At 38.2% G+C, this 25,887-nt stretch overlaps 1 protein-coding gene across 1 annotated transcript in view; it reads right to left on the reverse strand.

Annotated features, from left to right (window-relative positions):
- LOC100367729 (C3 and PZP-like alpha-2-macroglobulin domain-containing protein 8) overlaps positions 1-25,887 on the reverse strand; it is a 69,954-nt gene that overhangs the window by 19,893 nt on the left and 24,174 nt on the right. The window contains exons 19-29 of the mRNA XM_085495301.1: positions 25,740-25,857; positions 17,917-18,148; positions 17,271-17,421; positions 15,765-15,868; positions 15,320-15,371; positions 14,453-14,659; positions 13,556-13,647; positions 8,093-8,225; positions 7,769-7,861; positions 1,097-1,273; positions 545-783 (exon numbers count right to left, since the gene is read on the reverse strand). Coding sequence (XP_085351427.1) covers positions 545-783; positions 1,097-1,273; positions 7,769-7,861; positions 8,093-8,225; positions 13,556-13,647; positions 14,453-14,659; positions 15,320-15,371; positions 15,765-15,868; positions 17,271-17,421; positions 17,917-18,148; positions 25,740-25,857 — 1,598 coding nt within the window. The remainder of the gene's footprint in view (positions 1-544; positions 784-1,096; positions 1,274-7,768; positions 7,862-8,092; positions 8,226-13,555; positions 13,648-14,452; positions 14,660-15,319; positions 15,372-15,764; positions 15,869-17,270; positions 17,422-17,916; positions 18,149-25,739; positions 25,858-25,887) is intronic.

Raw genomic sequence — 25,887 nt, forward strand, 5'->3', positions numbered from 1 at the left:
AACATTACAATTTGCATTAATACACTTATTTTTAGAGCTTATTACATGTATTAGTACAGCACATTTTACCATTATGTTGCTTATTTTTTGTAAAAATTAGGAAGTCAGATATATAAAGTTTAAACATGAATGGTTGGAGCATGTCAGTATATGGATCTAGATTGGCATTCATTAAAAGTGAATGGCCACTAGTCAGTCATTTTGAATCCTGACTGAAAAACAAAATGATGAGCAAGAAGGTCCACAAATGTTCCAGATCAAGAATTGCTGAAATGCTTAATATTTTGATGAATTTTTCACATTAAAATGACTACCATTTGACCATCTTGAAGCAAATGAATGTGCATATGTACTCTAAGATGCATGATGTAAGTGTAAAAAATGAATGTCCAGACCTGCCGGAGATACAAGGTGAAGACGCACAGATGCAGCGGTCACCTGTTTTTGGATTTTTTGTTATTAATGTAAGGCATTTGTGAAATGTTTGGTCTTGAGTTTGTGAGCTTAATTAAAAATACTGAAGTAGAATTGTGGAATTCCTCACCTGTATATCTCTATTCAAGACTCTGCCAACTGGTGGAAAGTAACCACCTTTTCTTTGTTGTTGTATTATCCATGTAACACTTTTCTTCATATCATTAGGATCAATATAAATGAATGATCTTGACTGTGCAAAAGATTTTAACACAAATGCTGTTAACCACATACTGCCTTGTGAGTCACGCTCTCCAAAAGCACTGTAAGAACCATTTTGTCTTTTGTATGTGACCTGTCGCTGATACCCTGCAAAACACAATTAAAATATAGGTAAGGCACAGTTTCAATATGAAAGCAAAACATTTCTCTATTTAAAGTCAGTTTAGACAAATAGTTTAAATATTTTATTCAAAGAGTCAGGTCTGGATATTCAAAGCCGACGTAGTGTACATCCATGCAAACTAATGTCAGGAATATATCCTGAACCCGTCCACGGAACTAATTCGCAAATGGAGTCTCAAAACTGGTCTCAAATGCCGTCTAGAGGATACGGTACATACCTCACAAATTGAAAACTAAATTCCACCATGGTCATATAAAGTGTAAAACTTAAACTTACCAACCACAAGGAATCGTAGTGCCTCATCCATCAGTTTCTGTGTGACCTGGTTGGTTTTTGCTAAGTATCGCAGCACATAGACATTGGGAGCAAAATGAATCATGTTTTGCTCACCACAACCAAATGGTAGTCTCAGTAAATTATGAAGATTAGTCAAAGTAGGTCCCATTACATCACCTGGATTGAGAGAGGAAATCTACCATTTTCTTCATTGATGATTGCATCACACACTGCTTGTGAGTTAGGGAAGACGTCAAAAGATCGATGTCGGATAACAAACTTATTTCCTTTAGTTTGGGGGTGGGGGGTTTTGACCTCAAAAAGTTTCCATCCGACAAAAACGATTTTATTATTTAATGAAGTCAAAAAAATCTTGGAGTATTTGTAGTTTGTTTTTTTTCTATCCAATCATGGACAGAAATAACCGAAAAGGGAAAAAAAACAGAAAAATGGTTTGGTTCGAGTGTAAATCTGTGCGTTAAATGAGGTGCATTTGTAAAATCTGTTTACACCCACCCGACAGCCAACTGCTATGCAATACTACTGTCCGATTATCAATTTGTATTTAATGGTGAATGTAGTCTGACGCCATGACCAATATTTATCAATTAAGTTTCAGTGGGGGGTAGGGGAGTCTTGAAAAAAACTAAAGGAATTAAGTTTTTTATCTGACATCAATCTTTTGACGTCGTCCCTTACTAGTATTAAGTATCACAAGTCACTGCAAGTAACAAACTAGGTGTAATCTCAAATGTTAGTCATCAAGAAAGACAAGAGCTGATTCACAATCAGGACTTGAATACCTATTATCAGTTCTACTGCGCACAGCGCCCTCTATCATCTATCATGGAAGGGGGAGCAAGGGTTATTTTCGTTCAACATAATTGCAATATTTTTTTGTTCGTACAACGTTAATTGAAAAAATAAATTTCGTAATTCTGTAATCACAGGCTATACATACAACGTAATCAATCAAATATTTTTTTCGTACACTGTAAAAATGTGTCATTTTTCTTGGTACGTACAAGAATTTTCTAGGTTTTCTTTCTTAATCTTCCGTACGTAAAATGTAAAATAACATTCAATTTTCACTGTAAACTGAAAAAAACATCTTTTTTTCCTTGTAAATTGTAAAAAGCCCTTTTTATTTCCCATAAAACAACTGTACCCTTGCCCCCCCCCCCCCCTCATGGAAGTGTTACCGGTAGTTATGTTGAGAGAAGGCAATGTTTATAGACTGAATTGAGGTTTGATTGAATTGTTTGATACATAGAATCAACTGCTGCCGCGAGTGTTACGTACTTGTAAACTATTTTGTAGTGTGGTATAAGGAAAGGTTGATTTCATATAGTATACAGTAGAATTAATATGGCTTGTGGACGGGAAATTTAAATAATGTTGTCCAGATGAGGGCGACATGACACACTAATTTTGTGTGTTTTGTGAATTTAGAAGTAAAATACTTGAATTAAATTTAGTATGAATGAATGTAATTAGTTTGAGTATATTTATTGCGCAAATTATGAATTACTGCGATGTTATAGTCTAGTTATGAACTGTTGTAGACATGTATTAAATTATCTCTAAGCTGGGGAAGTGAGACGTTATGTGAGTAACGGAATTATGATCAACGTGGTCACTGGTCTTGCTATCAATATGCAAGTTTAGGACCTGGACTTGAATGTTGGTTTTGCATTCGCCACTGATGACGTAGCTATACTGTCCTTCCTTGTGAAGTACTGCTAGTTATCTCCGCCGACCATTGAATTCGCGCATTTTGAAGATGTACCATGCTTATTGCTCTCCATTGAAGACACATTTTCTTGAACTGTGAGTACAACATATGCATACCTCACCAAGCTGCCGAATAACTGACTGAGCATACTGGCACTAGTATAGAAACCTTGTGTGGTATATTATCGTGACATTCAAGTAACATTGTCTCCGAGTTGACTGTAAATGCTTTGTGATGTTGAGCAGGGGTGCAGGTAGTATTTAAGTGAGAATGGTGAACCTTGCATTTAGTTGAATATATATTTACCCGTACATATCTTTTTGGCATTTACATTTTTAATAGTTGTTGTAATTTGAATGTTGATGAACTTATGCGGGGAACTATCGTATTTGTAGTCTGGGGTTGTATTTCATGAAATGTCCACCTGCCATAATTATTTAGATTTTGTGTGGATAATTAATATTTAATAATTCCTATCCATGTCTGTACTCACTGTTATTACTGTTAAGAACAATATTTCTGGACTAGTGCAATAAAAACTAGTTATGTATTAAAAATACTTATTGTGTATCATATTTCATTATCGGAAGTGGGGGTTCGTACCATACATTAGTCTCGGGGGTCGAGTCTGTATTCTCACCTGGACCTTACCCTAGGGACGTAACACCGTGCAAAAATAAAGATATTCAGTATTGTTTAAAGGGATGGATGATGAAGTATCACTGTTTACAAACAGCTTCACTCTCTCATTGTTTAAAGGGATGGATGATGAAGTATCACTGTTTACAAACAGCTCCACTTGTTACGTACTTGTAAACTATTTTGTAGTGTGGTATAAGGAAAGGTTGATTTCATATAGTATACAGTAGAATTAATATGGCTTGTGGACGGGAAATTTAAATAATGTTGTCCAGATGAGGGCGACATGACACACTAATTTTGTGTGTTTTGTGAATTTAGAAGTAAAATACTTGAATTAAATTTAGTATGAATGAATGTAATTAGTTTGAGTATATTTATTGCGCAAATTATGAATTACTGCGATGTTATAGTCTAGTTATGAACTGTTGTAGACATGTATTAAATTATCTCTAAGCTGGGGAAGTGAGACGTTATGTGAGTAACGGAATTATGATCAACGTGGTCACTGGTCTTGCTATCAATATGCAAGTTTAGGACCTGGACTTGAATGTTGGTTTTGCATTCGCCACTGATGACGTAGCTATACTGTCCTTCCTTGTGAAGTACTGCTAGTTATCTCCGCCGACCATTGAATTCGCGCATTTTGAAGATGTACCATGCTTATTGCTCTCCATTGAAGACACATTTTCTTGAACTGTGAGTACAACATATGCATACCTCACCAAGCTGCCGAATAACTGACTGAGCATACTGGCACTAGTATAGAAACCTTGTGTGGTATATTATCGTGACATTCAAGTAACATTGTCTCCGAGTTGACTGTAAATGCTTTGTGATGTTGAGCAGGGGTGCAGGTAGTATTTAAGTGAGAATGGTGAACCTTGCATTTAGTTGAATATATATTTACCCGTACATATCTTTTTGGCATTTACATTTTTAATAGTTGTTGTAATTTGAATGTTGATGAACTTATGCGGGGAACTATCGTATTTGTAGTCTGGGGTTGTATTTCATGAAATGTCCACCTGCCATAATTATTTAGATTTTGTGTGGATAATTAATATTTAATAATTCCTATCCATGTCTGTACTCACTGTTATTACTGTTAAGAACAATATTTCTGGACTAGTGCAATAAAAACTAGTTATGTATTAAAAATACTTATTGTGTATCATATTTCATTATCGGAAGTGGGGGTTCGTACCATACATTAGTCTCGGGGGTCGAGTCTGTATTCTCACCTGGACCTTACCCTAGGGACGTAACACCGTGCAAAAATAAAGATATTCAGTATTGTTTAAAGGGATGGATGATGAAGTATCACTGTTTACAAACAGCTTCACTCTCTCATTGTTTAAAGGGATGGATGATGAAGTATCACTGTTTACAAACAGCTCCACTCTCTCATTGTTTAAAGGGATGGATGATGAAGTATCACTGTTTACAAACAGCTCCACTCTCTCATTGTTTAAAGGGATGGATGATGAAGTATCACTGTTTACAAACAGCTTCACTCTCTCATTGTTTAAAGGGATGGATGATGAAGTATCACTGTTTACAAACAGCTTCACTCTCTCATTGTTTAAAGGGATGGATGATGAAGTATCACTGTTTACAAACAGCTCCACTCTCTCATTGTTTAAAGGGATGGATGATGAAGTATCACTGTTTACAAACAGCTTCACTCTCTCATTGTTTAAAGGGATGGATGATGAAGTATCACTGTTTACAAACAGCTCCACTCTCTCATTGTTTAAAGGGATGGATGATGAAGTATCACTGTTTACAAACAGCTTCACTCTCTCATTGTTTAAAGGGATGGATGATGAAGTATCACTGTTTACAAACAGCTCCACTCTCTCATTGTTTAAAGGGATGGATGATGAAGTATCACTGTTTACAAACAGCTTCACTCTCTCATTGTTTAAAGGGATGGATGATGAAGTATCACTGTTTACAAACAGCTTCACTCTCTCATTGTTTAAAGGGATGGATGATGAAGTATCACTGTTTACAAACAGCTTCACTCTCTCATTGTTTAAAGGGATGGATGATGAAGTATCACTGTTTACAAACAGCTCCACTCTCTCATTGTTTAAAGGGATGGATGATGAAGTATCACTGTTTACAAACAGCTCCACTCTCTCATTGTTTAAAGGGATGGATGATGAAGTATCACTGTTTACAAACAGCTCCACTCTCTCATTGTTTAAAGGGATGGATGATGAAGTATCACTGTTTACAAACAGCTTCACTCTCTCATTGTTTAAAGGGATGGATGATGAAGTATCACTGTTTACAAACAGCTCCACTCTCTCATTGTTTAAAGGGATGGATGATGAAGTATCACTGTTTACAAACAGCTCCACTCTCTCATTGTTTAAAGGGATGGATGATGAAGTATCACTGTTTACAAACAGCTCCACTCTCTCATTGTTTAAAGGGATGGATGATGAAGTATCACTGTTTACAAACAGCTTCACTCTCTCATTGTTTAAAGGGATGGATGATGAAGTATCACTGTTTACAAACAGCTCCACTCTCTCATTGTTTAAAGGGATGGATGATGAAGTATCACTGTTTACAAACAGCTCCACTCTCTCATTGTTTAAAGGGATGGATGATGAAGTATCACTGTTTACAAACAGCTTCACTCTCTCATTGTTTAAAGGGATGGATGATGAAGTATCACTGTTTACAAACAGCTCCACTCTCTCATTGTTTAAAGGGATGGATGATGAAGTATCACTGTTTACAAACAGCTCCACTCTCTCATTGTTTAAAGGGATGGATGATGAAGTATCACTGTTTACAAACAGCTCCACTCTCTCATTGTTTAAAGGGATGGATGATGAAGTATCACTGTTTACAAACAGCTCCACTCTCTCATTGTTTAAAGGGATGGATGATGAAGTATCACTGTTTACAAACAGCTTCACTCTCTCATTGTTTAAAGGGATGGATGATGAAGTATCACTGTTTACAAACAGCTCCACTCTCTCATTGTTTAAAGGGATGGATGATGAAGTATCACTGTTTACAAACAGCTCCACTCTCTCATTGTTTAAAGGGATGGATGATGAAGTATCACTGTTTACAAACAGCTTCACTCTCTCATTGTTTAAAGGGATGGATGATGAAGTATCACTGTTTACAAACAGCTCCACTCTCTCATTGTTTAAAGGGATGGATGATGAAGTATCACTGTTTACAAACAGCTTCACTCTCTCATTGTTTAAAGGGATGGATGATGAAGTATCACTGTTTACAAACAGCTCCACTCTTTCATTGTTTAAAGGGATGGATGATGAAGTATCACTGTTTACAAACAGCTCCACTCTCTCATTGTTTAAAGGGATGGATGATGAAGTATCACTGTTTACAAACAGCTCCACTCTCTCATTGTTTAAAGGGATGGATGATGAAGTATCACTGTTTACAAACAGCTCCACTCTCTCATTGTTTAAAGGGATGGATGATGAAGTATCACTGTTTACAAACAGCTCCACTCTCTCATTGTTTAAAGGGATGGATGATGAAGTATCACTGTTTACAAACAGCTTCACTCTCTCATTGTTTAAAGGGATGGATGATGAAGTATCACTGTTTACAAACAGCTCCACTCTCTCATTGTTTAAAGGGATGGATGATGAAGTATCACTGTTTACAAACAGCTCCACTCTCTCATTGTTTAAAGGGATGGATGATGAAGTATCACTGTTTACAAACAGCTTCACTCTCTCATTGTTTAAAGGGATGGATGATGAAGTATCACTGTTTACAAACAGCTTCACTCTCTCATTGTTTAAAGGGATGGATGATGAAGTATCACTGTTTACAAACAGCTTCACTCTCTCATTGTTTAAAGGGATGGATGATGAAGTATCACTGTTTACAAACAGCTCCACTCTCTCATTGTTTAAAGGGATGGATGATGAAGTATCACTGTTTACAAACAGCTCCACTCTTTCATTGTTTAAAGGGATGGATGATGAAGTATCACTGTTTACAAACAGCTCCACTCTTTCATCTTTAATGGCAGTCACCTACAAAGTGCGGAAAAGATAATGATTCATTTCTATGGGTGTGGTCATTGTTGCTAGGGAGATGCCCACCCAGCACCCCTTATTAATGTTGCTGATATATTATAATGAGTCGCATAGCATACTGTATATGCTCTATTAGTAGCACATGTGCTTATGTAAATGGAGATCTATTGTCAAAATAATCATATTTTAAATGTAAATTCTTCATTTATCACATTTTTTTTCTATACTAACAATAGTCGAACTTACCAATAATAGAGGCATCTGCTCTTTCTGATCCATTTACAACATTTGATGGCATCCCAAGATCAAATATTTCATAAATACCACCATTCTTAGTATCTAACATATTGAAAACAAAAAATCATCACAAATTATTTCACTTCATTTCATTCTACCTTACTCATCATTCGTTCCATTTCACTCCAGGCAAACCCATCCACTCAACTCTATATTTTTGTCCCACTCCACTCCTCGAACCCACGCTTCTTCCCACTATCTAAACCTCACGCAATTTGACTTCGCTCAAAAAAACCATAAACAGACCAACAATTTATATCAGAGGCACACTACCTTGTCTGTCCCATTTGAATTCTCCTTTACTTTGTCTTCCAGTAGAGAATCCAATGTAATTAGCAACGACTGGAACATCATTATAATATTTCAAGAAGACAGACTCGACAATTGGAGCTGTACCATAACCAACCTTAGAGGAAGGAACAAATGAAAAATATCATGTTACATATATTCAGTGCTCAAGAAAACCCTGCCACATACCTCAGAGTTTCTGCTCGTACTGAACAACAGATCTAGAATCTAAATTCTTACTGAAATCTGTGGAGTCTCAGCTCTTACAAGGCCAAGCTACCAAGTCTCACTTCTTACAGAGCCAAGCTACAGATCTGAAGTCTCACTTCTTACAGAGCCAAGCTATAGATCTGAAGTCTCAGCTCTTACAGAGCCAAGCTACAGATCTGAAGTCTCAGCTCTTACAGAGCCAAGCTACAGATCTGAAGTCTCACTTCTAACACAGCCAAGCTACCAGTCTGAAGTCTCACTTCTTACAGAGCCAAGTTACAGATCTGAAGTCTCAGCTCTTACAGAGCCAAGCTACAGATCTGAAGTCTCAGCTCTTACAGAGCCAAGCTACAGATCTGAAGTCTCACTTCTAACACAGCCAAGCTACCAGTCTAAAGTCTCACTTCTTACAGAGCCAAGCTATAGATCTGAAGTCTCAGCTCTTACAGAGCCAAGCTACAAATCTGAAGTCTCACTTCTAACACAGCCAAGCTACCAGTCTGTAGTCTCACTTCTTACAGAGCCAAGCTACAGATCTGAAGTCTCAGCTCTTACAGAGCCAAGCTACAGATCTGAAGTCTCACTTCTTACAGAGCCAAGCTATAGATCTGAAGTCTCACTTCTAACAGAGCCAAGCTACCAGTCTGAAGTCTCAGCTCTTACAGAGCCAAGCTACAAATCTAAAGTCTCACTTCTTACAGAGCCAAGCTATAGATCTGAAGTCTCAGCTCTTACAGAGCCAAGCTACAGATCTGAAGTCTCACTTCTAACACAGCCAAGCTACCAGTCTGTAGTCTCACTTCTTACAGAGCCAAGCTACAGATCTGAAGTCTCAGCTCTTACAGAGCCAAGCTACAGATCTGAAGTCTCACTTCTTACAGAGCCAAGCTATAGATCTGAAGTCTCACTTCTAACAGAGCCAAGCTACTAGTCTGTAGTCTCACGTCTTACAGAGTCAAGTTACAGATCTGAAGTCTCATTTCTTAGAGAGCCAAGCTACCAAGTCTCACTTCTAGCAGAGCCAAGCTACCAAGTCTCACTTCTAGCAGAGCCAAGCTACAGATCTGTAGTCTCGGCTCTTACAGAGCCAAGCTACAGATCTGAAGTCTCAGCTCTTACAGAGACAAGCTACAGATCTGAAGTCTCACTTCTTACAGAGCCAAGCTACATATCTGAAGTCTCACTTCTTACAGAGCCAAGCTGCCAAGTCTCACTTCTTACAGAGCCAAGCTATGAGTCTGTAGTCTCGCGTCTTACAGAGCCAAGCTACAGATCTGAAGTCTCACGTCTTACAGAGCCAAGTTACAGATCTGAAGTCTCACTTCTTACAGAGCCAAGCTACCAAGTCGCACTTCTAGCAGAGCCAAGCTACAGATCTGTAGTCTCAGCTCTTACAGAGCCAAGCTGCAGATCTGAAGTCTCACTTCTAACAGAGCCAAGCTACTAGTCTGTAGTCTCACGTCTTACAGAGCCAAGTTACAGATCTGAAGTCTCATTTCTTACAGAGCCAAGCTACCAAGTCTCACTTCTTACAGAGCCAAGCTACCAAGTCTCACTTCTAACAGAGCCAAGCTACAGATCTGTAGTCTCACTTCTAACAGAGCCAAACTACAGGTCTGAAGTCTCAGCTCTTACAGAGCCAAGCTACAGATCTGAAGTCTCACTTCTTACAGAGCCAAGCTACAAATCTGTAGTCTCAGCTCTTACAGAGACAAGCTACAAATTTGAAGTCTCAGCTCTTACAGAGCCAAGCTACAGATCTGAAGTCTCAGCTCTTACAGAGCAAAGCTACAGATCTGAAGTCTCACTTCTAACAAAGCCAAGCTACAGATCTGAAGTCTCACTTCTTACAGAGCCAAACTACAAATCTGAAGTCTCAGCTCTTACAGAGCCAAGCTACCAGTCTGAAGTCTCAGCTCTTACAGAGCCAAGCTACAGATCTGAAGTCTCAGCTCTTACAGAGCCAAGCTACAAATCTGAAGTCTCAGCTCTTACAGAGCCAAGCTACAGATCTGTAGTCGCAGCTTTTACAGGGCCAAGCTACAGATCTGAAGTCTCACTTCTTACAGAGCCAAGCTACCAAGTCTCACTTCTAACAGAGCCAAGCTACAGATCTGTAGTCTCACTTCTAACAGAGCCAAACTACAGGTCTGTAGTCTCAGCTATTACAGAGCCAAGCTAGAGATGTGTAGTCTCAGCTCTTACAGAGCCAAGCTACAGATCTGAAGTCTCACTTCTTACAGAGCAAAGCTACAGATCTGTAGTCTCAGCTCTTACAGAGACAAGCTACAAATTTGAAGTCTCAGCTCTTACAGAGTCAAGCTACAGATCTGAAGTCTCAGCTCTTACAGAGCCAAGCTACAGATCTGAAGTCTCCCTTCTAACAAAGCCAAGCTACAGATCTGAAGTCTCACTTCTTACAGAGCCAAACTACAAATCTGAAGTCTCAGCTCTTACAGAGCCAAGCTACCAGTCTGAAGTCTCAGCTCTTACAGAGCCAAGCTACAAATCTGAAGTCTCAGCTCTTACAGAGCCAAGTTACAGATCTGAAGTCTCACTTCTTACAGAGCCAAGCTACAGATCTGAAGTCTCACTTCTTACAGAGCCAAGCTACCAAGTCTCACTTCTAGCAGAGCCAAGCTACAGATCTGTAGTCTCAGCTCTTACAGAGCCAAGCTACAGATCTGTAGTCTCAGCTCTTACAGATTTGAAGTCTCAGCTCCTACAGAGCCAAGTTACAGATCTGAAGTCTCACTTCTTACAGAGCCAAGCTACAGATCTGTAGTCTCAGCTCTTACAGAGCCAAGCTACAGATCTGAAGTCTCAACTCTTACAGAGCCAAGCTACAGATCTGAAGTCTCAGCTCCTACAGAGCCAAGTTACAGATCTGAAGTCTCACTTCTTACAGAGCCAAGCTACAGATCTGTAGTCTCAGCTCTTACAGAGCCAAGCTACAGATCTGAAGTCTCAACTCTTACAGAGCCAAGCTACAGATCTGAAGTCTCAGCTCCTACAGAGCCAAGTTACAGATCTGAAGTCTCACTTCTTACAGAGCCAAGCTACCAAGTCTCACTTCTTACAGAGCCAAGTTATTAATGCCCTTTTATTTTATTATTTTACTTTGATTTTGTGATTTTTTTTTAAATTCCGCCCTACCTACATCTGATCCGACGCCTCTGTAAGTCCCGTTCAAATCTCGCGTAAGTAACAGCCAATCACAGCCCCCCTTTTATACAGGCTGTCGGTTGCTTACTTTTCAGTGTAGCGATACTCTACGAGCAATCTTTCTGTACATTATATTTTGCCCACTTGAATAAACCATTAATAGAAAATTGCTAGTATATTTTTATTTGCAAAAAAAATTCCACAGCATTTTACAATTTTTGTCATTACATTGAATATTTTTTTCACTTCCAACAAATGTGTACACTTCCAGATACATCTTCGCCAGCCAAGGTTCGTTCATTCAGTCATCGCTTCAATTTTACATCACTGAGCATAATTATCTAGAATGGAAGCAAAAAAATAAGTAAATCGTAATGATTAGAACATTGTAAACAGTTATAGTAAACAATGCAAACTGATTTTAAATTGTATAACGTCACCGGCCCACGGCATCGACGCCGAAAATTGGAGCAAAAAAATATTTTCTCAATTACTTTAATAAAGAGTTATTGTATAATGTACATAATGTTGATACAATTTGATGAATATTTACAGCTACGGCTTCAATACCGTAGACGATGTAGGCCCGATCGTCAACAAAACATCACCCGTCTCCAGGGCAAGCGACTGGAAAAAGACACTGGTGTTCGGTCGAAACGGTGGAAACAAAATCGTCATTCCCAGAATAACTATGCAAAATAACAATCTAAAGTCGAACCATTCGAGCCACAATATTAACATAAAAATGACTTTCGCTGCATATGACAATGATAAACTTACCAAAAGTCGTGTTATTCTCGGTCGCTAACATCGGTGTAATCCGCCATTTTATTTGAGTGTGTTTGCCACCCGACTCCGCCCGGTGACGTCATCATGTGCACTATAGAAGGAGGTCTATGATTCGTTGACTAAAATCGTCGATAGTGGGTCTCGTTGAAATCTCGTTACATAGGCATCGGGTCAGATGTAGGTAGGGTGGAATTAAAAAAAAATCACAAAATCAAAATCAAAATCAAAGTAAAATAATAAAGTAAAATAATAAAATAAAATAAAATAAAAGGGCATTAATAAAAAATAAAATTAAAATAAGTTTATAGCCAAAATAATTAAAGCCCGTACACTACATCAGATTTTAATCAGATTGACTTCTAACAGAGCCAAGCTACAGATCTGTAGTCACAGATCTGAAGTCTCACTTCCTACAGAGCCAAGCTGCCAGTCTGAAGTCTCAGCTCTTACAGAGCCAAGCTGCCAGTCTGAAGTCTCAGCTCTTACAGAGCCAAGCTACAAATCTGAAGTCTCAGCTCTTACAGAGCCAAGCTACAGATCTGAATTCTCAGCTCTTACAGAGCCAAGCTGCCAGTCTGAAGTCTCAGCTCTTACAGAGCCAAGCTGCCAGTCTGAAGTCTCAGCTCTTACAGAGCCAAGCTGCCAGTCTGAAGTCTCAGCTCTTACAGAGCCAAGCTACAGATCTGTAGTCTCACTTCTTACAGAGCCAAGCTACAGATCTGAAGTCTCAGCTCTTACAGAGCCAAGCTGCCAGTCTGAAGTCTCAGCTCTTACAGAGCCAAGCTGCCAGTCTGAAGTCTCAGCTCTTACAGAGCCAAGCTACAAATCTGAAGTCTCAGCTCTTACAGAGCCAAGCTACAGATCTGAATTCTCAGCTCTTACAGAGCCAAGCTGCCAGTCTGAAGTCTCAGCTCTTACAGAGCCAAGCTGCCAGTCTGAAGTCTCAGCTCTTACAGAGCCAAGCTGCCAGTCTGAAGTCTCAGCTCTTACAGAGCCAAGCTACAGATCTGTAGTCTCACTTCTTACAGAGCCAAGCTGCCAGTCTGAAGTCTCAGCTCTTACAGAGCCAAGCTACAGATCTGAAGTCTCAGCTCTTACAGAGCCAAGCTACAGATCTGAAGTCTCAGCTCTTACAGAGCCAAGCTACAGATCTGACGTCTCCTCTTACAGAACATTATGTTAATTAGTATGAAAATTGGTATGCAAATTAGCCATGACCCTGAGACAATTTTTTGGGAAGGAAACTGCTATCTGAAGTTGTATCAAAACATGCAGAGGAAATACCTGAATGGTCCCATTTCGCCAACTAATCCAAAAAGATCGGAATTCATCTGACGACAGAATTTCGACTGATGGAACAGCCACTTCATGATCACCTGGCAACAAAGAATAAATCACAGTTCAATTACAAAATCTAGGTTAATTATATAGAAGCATTGTGGATTAATTTTCAATTAATCAATGTTTTAAAGTTGCATTATGCATTCTTATCTGGGCAAGGCATAGGATTGGTGTCACCTACAGGACCACATGCCAATTACTCAAGGTATGTGTGATAGAATACTTTAAAATGTGACAGCTGCAAAAATAAAAATAACAAAATTAATCCTAGTTCCGTTGATGAAATGGCTGTGAAACTGGTACAAGATCAATAAAATATCAGTTTCTGACTCTTGATATCAGATTATTAAGTTTGTGTCAACATTTTTATATGTTCCTGGACTTTGGCAAGGCAACACCCAATACTGGTAAAACAATGATAATGCATTCTCAATTTATTTCTTTGCTCGATACAGTTAAACCTTTCTCGCCCAAATTTTGGCTGCACTTTTGTTTTAATTTCTTCAATATTTCTGAAAATGGACCCTAATTTTGAAGCCAACAGACAAAATTTGTGTCAATTCTCAATTTTCACTCAAAAAATTTTGCCACAAAAAATAGCCCACACAGTAAAGATATTTCCAGATTGACAAATCATTGAATTTGGAGTCATAGTTTACTGAAATATAAAAAAAAAATTCAAGTGATGAGCAATGCATGATCACTGTACTGACTTTGTGGATTTCAGGAGATATTCTTGTGATGAGTTCAGTTTATTTCATTAATTATGAAAAATTATTTTTTTCTGGGATGGTTGAATTATTATAGTGGGTGCAACTAATAATGGACTACAGTAGTTACCTTGTTTAGACCTTGCAATCCATGACTGGGTATTCAGCCAACCACCAAGCACAATCTCATACATATCATTCATATCCATTGATAATGAAGACAAAGCTATATGTACATCATTTTTGGCTTTGGTTGAGAAGGTAAAAAACTCAGAAAATTCAGGAATTCTGAAATACTGATACTCATAATTGGCTGGTGTGGAAATGTGAACTTTTTCTGAAACAATAAAAGTAGTCAATATCATTTGTAATGTGCCTTGATGTCATTCTTGAGATATTCATATTCATAAAATATAAATTTTAAAATGCATAAAATGTTGATGGCATCCGCATAACTTTAACCAAGATTCACATTTGTAAGTTATTGAATCTCAGCCAAACAAGTAAACTGTCAACATTCGGTCATATCTAATTATTATAATAAATATTGTGTATAAACATAATATTCGTAAATATTTGACTGTACTATACTTGATCATGACACATTCGACAGCAGACGAATTATTCAATCATAATGGCAGTTTTTGATATTATGACACAAACAAATCTTAACGAATACATTATAAAAGTGCTGAAACGTTTAGACTACCATAATATTTTTTTCCAAAATTACCAGTACCTCAGCGTACCTACGGGAAGCAGCATTTAGAATAACTTTGCATACATTATGTTAATGTAATTTATTTCGTGACGTCAACTATGAAGTTCACATCAACTAGAAACTTGCAGATGGGAACAGTTCCTCGGGACATTTGAATGTCTAGGATACACAATTACATTAGGCCTTAGGAATGTCAACAACTACCAAACAAGCTGTGATACACCCAACCATTTCTGGTTTTTCATTTTCTGGAAATTAATGGACAAAAATACTCACCATTAGGACAGAAGAAGACACTGTGAGTATAATACCTAGGAATACCTTCAGGCTGTAAATAAGATATAATAATTTGGACAAATAAATATAGATATGATACCAAAAACAACAGAAATTAGCTGGCTGTAGAAACATGTATTGGTGTTGTTGTGCTATGAATGTCTTTATTATTTAGAAATGTGCATTTGAAATGAAATTTGAACATTTTCCTTTCACATCTGAAACTGCAATAACTTAGAATTATGTCACTATTAAAATGCACTGAATCTTGTAAAATTCTTTTTGCTGCATGGTATTTTGGGGATGTAATAAAACATTGTAACTATGACTACAAGCAGGAAATGATGTATCATGATCAGGCACTAGGATGTTTATCAACCGAAACGTAAGCTATGGACTTCATCAACCAATAACAACAGAACGATAAAGAAAGTAGAACTGTTACCACAATCATAAGTTGTCTTGACACTTTATCCACTCCTATTAAATCTTCATATATGCTATTACCCGACTGACAGCAGTCTCTGGTTTCATATGCCTCAGCATGTGCTAAAATCAATGACAAGTTGATTGATTGGTTGTTAGTTAAATTACACAACACTACATTGTAGGTTTGAAAATTCACACTGGCATGCAAGTTATCTTAACAATAACAATACTGTTTAAATTTAAAATCCCAAATGGATAATTTTATGTGTACATTATTAGCTAGAATCGCTAATAGAAATCTAATGTGGCTAATTTATGTATACATTATTAGCTAGAAACGATAATAGAAATCTAATGTGGCTAATTTTATGTGTACACTATTATATACTAGATTCACTAACAGAAAACTAATATGGCTAATTTTAGGTGTACATTATTAGCTAGAATTGCTAAAACCAATGTGGCTAAATTTAGGTATACATTATTAAATATTAGCTAGAATTGCTGATAAATATCTAATGTGGCTAATTTTATGTGTACATTATTGGCTAAAATTGCTAATAGAACTTTTATGTGGCTAATTTTATGTGTACACCATTAGCTAGATTCACTAACAGAAAACTAATATGGCTAATTTTAGGTGTACATTATTAGCTAGAATTGCTAAAACCAATGTGGTTAAATTTAGGTATACATTATTAATTATTAGCTAGAATTGCTGATAAATATCTAATGTGGCTAATTTTATGTGTACATTATTGGCTAAAATCTCTAATAGAACTTGTATGTGGCTAATTTTATGTGTACACCATTAGCTAGATTCACTAACAGAAAAATAATATGGCTAATTTTAGGTGTACATTATTAGCTAGAATTTCTAAAATCAATGTGGCTAAATTTATGTATACATTATTAGCTAGAATTGCTGATAAATATCTAATGTGGCTAATTTTATGTGTACATTATTAGCTAGAATTGCTAAAATCAATGTGGCTAAATTTATGTATACATTATTAGCTAGAATTGCTGATAAATATCTAATGTGGCTAATTTTATGTGTACATTATTAGCAAGACTTGCTAATAGAAATCTAATGTGGATAATTTTATGTGTACATTATTAGCTAGAATCGCTGATAGAATTCCTATGTAGCTATATCTGCAATATTAATTAAATGAATAAAAAAAATGTTCATAAAATGTGAACTACATCTGATAAAATTACCAAATTCATAATTATATTAAGACGCTTTTCAAGATCATTATTATATCAATGTATGATTTTCTGTTGTGTCATCGGAGCACAAATTATTTTTGTGCATCAGTGACATGTTATATCGTCTTAGAGGGCATACTGGTGAGAATACTGTGAACAGGAACAACACAAATGTCAACAGCACTACATCTGGATGTCATTCTTTATGAAAGCTGCTAGATGGGAAATGAGCAGAAGACCATGAGAATTAAAACCCATAAACATAATAGAAATATTCCAACGTTAAATAAAAAGATATCCACTCCACCTGTAATGTTTTCATAGCCAAGTTCCTCAAATACTAATAAGACAGATGTGACATAAGTTTCTTTTGCTTGGAGACACATTTCTTGTCTTGATCTTCTATGCTGCTCAGTAACAAATCTCACACCCTGTGGAACATGAATGACTAGATGCACCTATATGATATAAAACAAAACACAATCAATTATTAACTATTTTATAACATCACACACATATTACATTTCTTGCAACAAAATAGTAATGATCAACAGTGACATTGCAACAGTGCAAATGCTCATGCTACTGTTGTGTTACTATTCTGTTCCCTGCTTTGCCTCTGCTGACATTACGTACTGCACACAGGTCAAAATATAAACCTTGCTCACTGTAAAAACATTTAATTATATATGACAAAGCATGACACATAATATTGACAAATGTTCAAATTTACTAGCTTGTCTATAATTAAGCAACAGACTTTTGAGCAGATCTCTAAAAACTGACCTCCATCAATATGTAAATATTTTAATTCAAAACCGGGGGGGGGGGGATTGTTCTATAAACCATGGAAACAAGCTTGGGCACAACATTTTTATCATGTGTAAAGTTTAACAAGTTTGTACTTACCCATACATGTAATACTAGTTACTTATAGCCACAAAGAACCTTACCTTGACACAGACATCCTGGTAGTTATAAATAGTAACAGGAAGCTTGATTTGTTCTCCTCGTATCACTGAATATGGAATGGTGAATTCTACAAAGAATGGCTTGAATGTTTTCACTGTTACTGGTTCAGCTACACCAAGCCCATGTTGTCCAGACAGACTGACTGCATCAATCACCCAGGATGTTATGGTGTCTGGTAGTTTTACTTTCATTACATCATTCTTTCTTGTTGAGCTGAGAAGGAAAATATCAGAATGTCACTCTACAATTACCGTCACATTGCATTTTTATGTACTGCCTTAAAATAGTTCTGTGTGGGAGTAGAATAATTCAGGATAATTCTGTCCAGGATATGCCAACATTTCAAATGCTGAACATAAAAATATGCAGAGGAATTGCAGATTTAAACTGTTGGACAGAACTATCCTGGGGAATTGCAGATTTCAACTGTTGGACAGAACTATCCTGAGGGATTGCAGATTTCAACTGTTGGACAGAACTATCCTGGGGAATTGCAGATTTCAACTCTTGGATAGAACTATCCTGAGGGATTGCAGATTTCAACTGTTGGACAGAACTATCCTGGGGAATTGCAGATTTCAACTCTTGGACAGAACTATCCTGGGGAATTGCAGATTTCAACTGTTGGACAGAACTATCCTGAGGGATTGCGGATTTCAACTGTTGGATAGAACTATCCTGAGGGATTGCAGATTTCAACTGTTGGATAGAACTATCCTGAGGGATTGCAGATTTCAACTGTTGGACAGAACTATCCTGAGGGATTGCAGATTTCACCTGTTGGATAGAACTATCCTGAGGGATTGCAGATTTCAACTGTTGGACAGAACTATCCTGAGGGATTGTAGATTTCTCCTGGTGGACAGAACTATCCTGAGGGATTGTAGATTTCAACTGTTGGACAGAACTATCTTGGGGGATTGCAGATTTAAATTGTTGGATAGAACTATCCTGAGGGATTGCAGATTTCAACTGTTGGACAGAACTATCCTGAGGGATTGCAGATTTAAACTTTTGGACAGAACTATCCTGGGGAATTGCAGATTTCACCTGTTGGATAGAACTATCCTGAGGGATTGCAGATTTCAACTGTTGGACAGAACTATCCTGAGGGATTGTAGATTTCTCCTGGTGGACAGAACTATCCTGAGGGATTGTAGATTTCAACTGTTGGACAGAACTATCTTGGGGGATTGCAGATTTAAATTGTTGGATAGAACTATCCTGAGGGATTGCAGATTTCAACTGTTGGACAGAACTATCCTGAGGGATTGCAGATTTAAACTTTTGGACAGAACTATCCTGGGGAATTGTAGATTTCAACTGTTGGACAGAACTATCCTGGGGAATTGCAGATTTCAACTGTTGGGCAGAACTATCCTGGGAAATTGCAGATTTCAACTGTTGGATAGAACTATCCTGAGGGATTGCAGATTTAAACTTTTGGACAGAACTATCCTGAGGGATTGCAGATTTCAACTGTTGGACAGAACTATCCTGAGGGATTGTAGATTTCAACTGTTGGACAGAACTATCCTGAGGGATTGCAGATTTCAACTGTTGGATAGAACTATCCTGGGGAATTGCAGATTTCAACTGTTGGACAGAACTATCCTGAGGGAATTGCAGATTTCAACTGTTGGACAGAACTATCCTGGGGAATTGCAGATTTCAACTGTTGGATAGAACTATCCTGAGGGATTGCAGATTTCAACTGTTGGACAGAACTATCCTGAGGGATTGTAGATTTCACCTGTTGGACAGAACTATTTTGGGGGATTGCAGATTTCAATTGTTGGACAGAACTATCCTGAGGGTTTGTAGATTTTAACTGATGGATACAACTATCCTGAGGAATTGCAGATTTCAACTGTTTGATAGAACTATCCTGAGGGAGTGTAGATTTCAACTGTTGGACAGAACTATCCTGAGGGATTGTAGATTTCAACTGATGGACAGAACTATCCTGAGGAATTGCAGATTTCAACTGTTGGATAGAACTATCCTGAGGGATTGCAGATTTCAACTGTTGGATAGAACTATCCTGAGGGATTGCAGATTTCAACTGTTGGACAGAACTATCCTGAGGGATTGCAGATTTCACCTGTTGGATAGAACTATCCTGAGGGATTGCAGATTTCAACTGTTGGATAGAACTATCCTGAGGGATTGCAGATTTCAACTGTTGGACAGAACTATCCTGAGGGATTGCAGATTTCACCTGTTGGATAGAACTATCCTGAGGGATTGCAGATTTCAACTGTTGGACAGAACTATCCTGAGGGATTGTAGATTTCAACTGTTGGACAGAACTATCCTGAGGGATTGTAGATTTAAACTGTTGGATAGAACTATCCTGAGGAATTGCAGATTTCACCTGATGGACAGAATTATCTTGGGGGATTGCAGATTTCAACTGTTGGATAGAACTATCCTGAGGGATTGTAGATTTCAACTGTTGGACAGAACTATCCTGAGGGATTGTAGATTTCAACTGTTGGACAGAACTATCCTGAGGGATTGTAGATTTAAACTGTTGGATAGAACTATCCTGAGGAATTGCAGATTTCACCTGATGGACAGAATTATCTTGGGGGATTGCAGATTTCAACTGTTGGATAGAACTATCCTGGTGAATTGCAGATTTCAACTGTTGGACAGAACTATCCAGAGGGATTGCAGATTTAAACTGTTGGACAGAACTATCCTGAGGAATTGCAGATTTCAACTGTTGGACAGAACTATCCTGAGGAATTGCAGATTTCAACTGTTGGACAGAACTATCCAGAGTGGTTGCAGATTTAAACTGTTGGACAGAACTATCCTGAGGGATTGCAGATTTAAACTGTTGGACAGAACTATCCTGAGGAATTGCAGATTTCAACTGTTGGACAGAACTATCCTGAGGAATTGCAGATTTCAACTGTTGGACAGAACTATCCTGAGGAATTGCAGATTTCAACTGCTGGACAGAACTATCCTGAGGGATTGCAGATTTCAACTGTTGGACAGAACTATCCTGAGGAATTGCAGATTTCAACTGTTGGACAGAACTATCCTGAGGGATTGCAGATTTCAACTGTTGGACAGAACTATCCTGAGGAATTGCAGATTTCAACTGTTGGATAGAACTATCCTGGTGAATTGCAGATTTCAACTGTTGGACAGAACTATCCTGAGGGATTGCAGATTTAAACTGTTGGATAGAACTATCCTGGGGAATTGCAGATTTCAACTGTTGGATAGAACTATCCTGGTGAATTGCAGATTTAAACTGTTGGACAGAACTATCCTGAGGGATTGCAGATTTAAACTGTTGGACAGAACTATCCTGAGGAATTGCAGATTTCAACTGTTGGACAGAACTATCCTGAGGAATTGCAGATTTCAACTGTTGGACAGAACTATCCTGAGGAATTGCAGATTTCAACTGTTGGACAGAACTATCCTGAGGGATTGCAGATTTCACCTGGTGGACAGAACTATCCTGGGGAATTGCAGATTTCAACTGTTGGATAGAACTATCCTGAGGGATTGCAGATTTCAACTGTTGGATAGAACTATCCTGAGGGATTGCAGATTTCAACTGTTGGACAGAACTATCCTGAGGGATTGCAGATTTCACCTGTTGGATAGAACTATCCTGAGGGATTGCAGATTTCAACTGTTGGACAGAACTATCCTGAGGGATTGTAGATTTCACCTGGTAGACAGAACTATCCTGAGGGATTGCAGATTTCACCTGTTGGATAGAACTATCCTGAGGGATTGCAGATTTCAACTGTTGGACAGAACTATCCTGAGGGATTGTAGATTTCACCTGGTGGACAGAACTATCCTGAGGGATTGTAGATTTCAACTGTTGGACAGAACTATCTTGGGGGATTGCAGATTTCAACTGTTGGATAGAACTATCCTGAGGGATTGCAGATTTAAACTTTTGGACAGAACTATCCTGAGGGATTGCAGATTTCAACTGTTGGACAGAACTATCCTGAGGGATTGAAGATTTCAACTGTTGGACAGAACTATCCTGGGGAATTGCAGATTTCAACTGTTGGACAGAACTATCCTGGGGAATTGCAGATTTCAACTGTTGGACAGAACTATCCTGGGGAATTGCAGATTTCACCTGTTGGATAGAACTATCCTGGGGAATTGCAGATTTCAACTGTTGGATAGAACTATCCTGAGGGATTGCAGATTTCAACTGTTGGACAGAACTATCCTGAGGGATTGTAGATTTCACCTGTTGGACAGAACTATCTTGGGGGATTGCAGATTTAAACTTTTGGACAGAACTATCCTGAGGGATTGCAGATTTCAATTGTTGGACAGAACTATCCTGAGGGTTTGTAGATTTCAACTGATGGATAGAACTATCCTGAGGAATTGCAGATTTCAACTGTTGGAGAGAAACATCCTGAGGGAGTGTGGATTTCAACTGTTGAACAGAACAATCCTGAGGGATTGTAGATTTCAACTGATGGACAGAACTATCCTGAGGAATTGCAGATTTCAACTGTTGGATAGAACTATCCTGAGGGATTGTAGATTTCAACTGTTGGACAGAACTATCCTGAGGGATTGTAGATTTAAACTGTTGGATAGAACTATCCTGAGGAATTGCAGACTTCACCTGATGGACAGAATTATCTTGGGGGATTGCAGATTTCAACTGTTGGATAGAACTATCCTGAGGGATTGTAGATTTCACCTGGTGGACAGAACTATCCTGAGGAATTGCAGATTTCAACTGCTGGACAGAACTATCCTGAGGGATTGCAGATTTCACCTGCTGGACAGAACTATCCTGAGGGATTGCATATTTAAACTGTTGGACAGAACTATCCTGAGGGATTGCAGATTTCAACTGTTGGACAGAACTATCTTGGGGGATTGCAGATTTCAACTGTTGGATAGAACTATCCTGAGGGATTGTAGATTTCACCTGGTGGACAGAACTATCCTGAGGAATTGCAGATTTCAACTGCTGGACAGAACTATCCTGAGGGATTGCAGATTTCAACTGTTGGACAGAACTATCCTGAGGGATTGCAGATTTCAACTGTTGGACAGAACTATCCTGAGGGATTGCAGATTTAAACTGTTGGACAGAACTATCCTGAGGGATTGTAGATTTAAACTGTTGGACAGAAAAATCCTGAGGGATTGCAGATTTAAACTGTTGGACAGAAAAATCCTGAGGGATTGCAGATTTCAACTGTTGGACAGAACTATCCTGAGGGATTGCAGATTTCAACTGTTGGACAGAACTATCCTGAGGAATTGCAGATTTCACCTGATGGACAGAACTATCCTGGGGAATTGCAGATTTCACCTGTTGGACAGAACTATCCTGAGGGATTGTAGATTTCAACTGTTGGACAGAACTATCCTGAGGGATTGCAGATTTCAACTGTTGGACAGAACTATCCTGAGGGATTGCAGATTTCAACTGTTGGACAGAACTATCCTGAGGGATTGCAGATTTCAACTGTTGGACAGAACTATCCTGGGGAATTGCAGATTTCACCTGCTGGACAGAACTATCCTGAGGGATTGTAGATTTCAACTGTTGGATAGAACTATCCTGAGGGATTGCAGATTTCAACTGTTGGATAGAACTATCCTGGGGAATTGTAGATTTCAACTGTTGGATAGAACTATCCTGAGGAATTGCAGATTTCAACTGTTGGATAGAACTATCCTGAGGAATTGCAGATTTCAACTGTTGGATAGAACTATCCTGAGGGATTGCAGATTTCAACTGTTGGACAGAACTATCCTGAGAAATTGCAGATTTCAACTGTTGGACAGAACTATCCTGAGTGATTGCAGATTTCACCTTATGGACAGAACTATCCTGGGGAATTGTAGATTTAAACTGTTGGATAGAACTATCCTGAGGAATTGCATATTTCAACTTCAGGACAGAACTATCCTGAGGGATAGCAGATTTCAACTGTTGTACAGAACTATCCTGAGGGATTGCAGATTTCAACTTTTGGACAGAACTATCCAGAGTGGTTGCAGATTTCAACTTCAGGACAGAACTATCCCGAGGAATTGCAGATTTCAACTGATAGACAGAACTATCCTGGGGAATTGCAGATTTAAACTGTTGGATAGAACTATCCTGAGGAATTGCATATTTCAACTTCAGGACAGAACTATCCTGAGGGATAGCAGATTTCAACTGTTGGACAGAACTATCCTGAGGGATTGCAGATTTCAACTTTTGGACAGAACTATCCAGAGTGGTTGCAGATTTCAACTTCAGGACAGAACTATCCCGAGGAATTGCAGATTTCAACTGATAGACAGAACTATCCTGGGGAATTGTAGATTTAAACTGTTGGATAGAACTATCCTGAGGAATTGCATATTTCAACTTCAGGACAGAACTATCCTGAGGGATAGCAGATTTCAACTGTTGGACAGAACTATCCTGAGGGATTGCAGATTTCAACTTTTGGACAGAACTATCCAGAGTGGTTGCAGATTTCAACTTCAGGACAGAACTATCCCGAGGAATTGCAGATTTCAACTGATAGACAGAACTATCCTGAGGGATTGCAGATTTCAACTTCAGGACAGAACTATCTAGAGGGGTTGAGCATTTCAACTGTTGGACAGAACTATCCTGGGGAATTGCAGGTTTCAACTGTTGGATAGAACTATCCTGAGGGATTGTAGATTTCAACTGTTGGATAGAACTATCCTGAGGGATTGCAGATTTCAACTGTTGGATAGAACTATCCTGAGGGATTGTAGATTTCAACTGTTGGATAGAACTATCCTGGGGAAATTGCAGGTTTCAACTGTTGGAAAGAATTATCCTGGGGAATTGCAGATTTCACCTGATGGACAGAACTATCCTGGGGAATTGCAGGTTTCAACTCCAGGACAGAACTATCTTGAGGTAGTTCAGATGTCAACTCCTGAACAGAATTATTCTCAGGCAGTACAAATTTCAACTTCCAGATAGAACTATCCTGAGGAAGTACAGATTTCAACTTCTGGACACAATTATCCTCAAGTAGTTCAGATGTCAACTCCTGGGCAGAACTATTCTAATGCCACCACTGATTTTTGTCCTTGGTATTCTTGATCACAAATTTTAGAGAAATTTCCTGTATTCTAAATCAGTATATTGACAGAATCAAGCATCAATTTATGTACGATTGCAACAGTAACAAGCTGCCTGTCGGCTGAGATAGCTCCGCTGTTAGCAATGCACATTTCAATTAAAGAACTGAAGATATCATTAGAAAATGAACAATATGTATAGTATCAAGCAACCAGACTTCAAACCAACAAGAATTCAAAAATATCACTTTTCACCAAAAATGACAAAAATATTCACCAAAATTAGAGAATTGAAGATATCATCATGAAATTAACAAATCTAAGAGAGGTCTACCCAAGGTACATATACACCAGGTATCAAAGCATTCAGGCTTGTAGTTTTCAAGAAGAAGGCAAAAAAGTAAAACATTGACACAGACGATGATGACGACAAACAATCACTCATATGATAAGCTCCACTCGACAAAGTCAACAGCAGAGCTAAAAAGTTTCTCATTGCCAGAGGCAAGTGGAAACAGTGTATATCAAGAATACACACACTAATCTGCATCAACTTAATATGATAGGATAACCAGGAATATGTTCTCCATTATTAACTCCTCAAACTACTGCAATCCTCGTCAAAATAATCGCATGTCTGCCTCAGTGACTCAAATCTTGTACCTGATACAAAAAGAGGCATGATAAAACAAAGAGTTTATATTAAATGTACCTTGTATTAAAACAATTCCATATCCAAGTTTCTGGAAAGAAATATCTTCTCCTCCGATGCAATGTAGGTATATTTGACTCAGAACGTGTGGTCTGAAAGCTAGATTGGACGCCCCCTTCTGCTTTAAAAAAAAGAATTTTTTTTAAAC

The sequence above is a fragment of the Saccoglossus kowalevskii genome, chromosome 21 (assembly GCF_978046115.1).
Source record: "Saccoglossus kowalevskii chromosome 21, keSacKowa6.1, whole genome shotgun sequence".
Taxonomy (NCBI): Eukaryota; Metazoa; Hemichordata; class Enteropneusta; family Harrimaniidae; genus Saccoglossus; species Saccoglossus kowalevskii.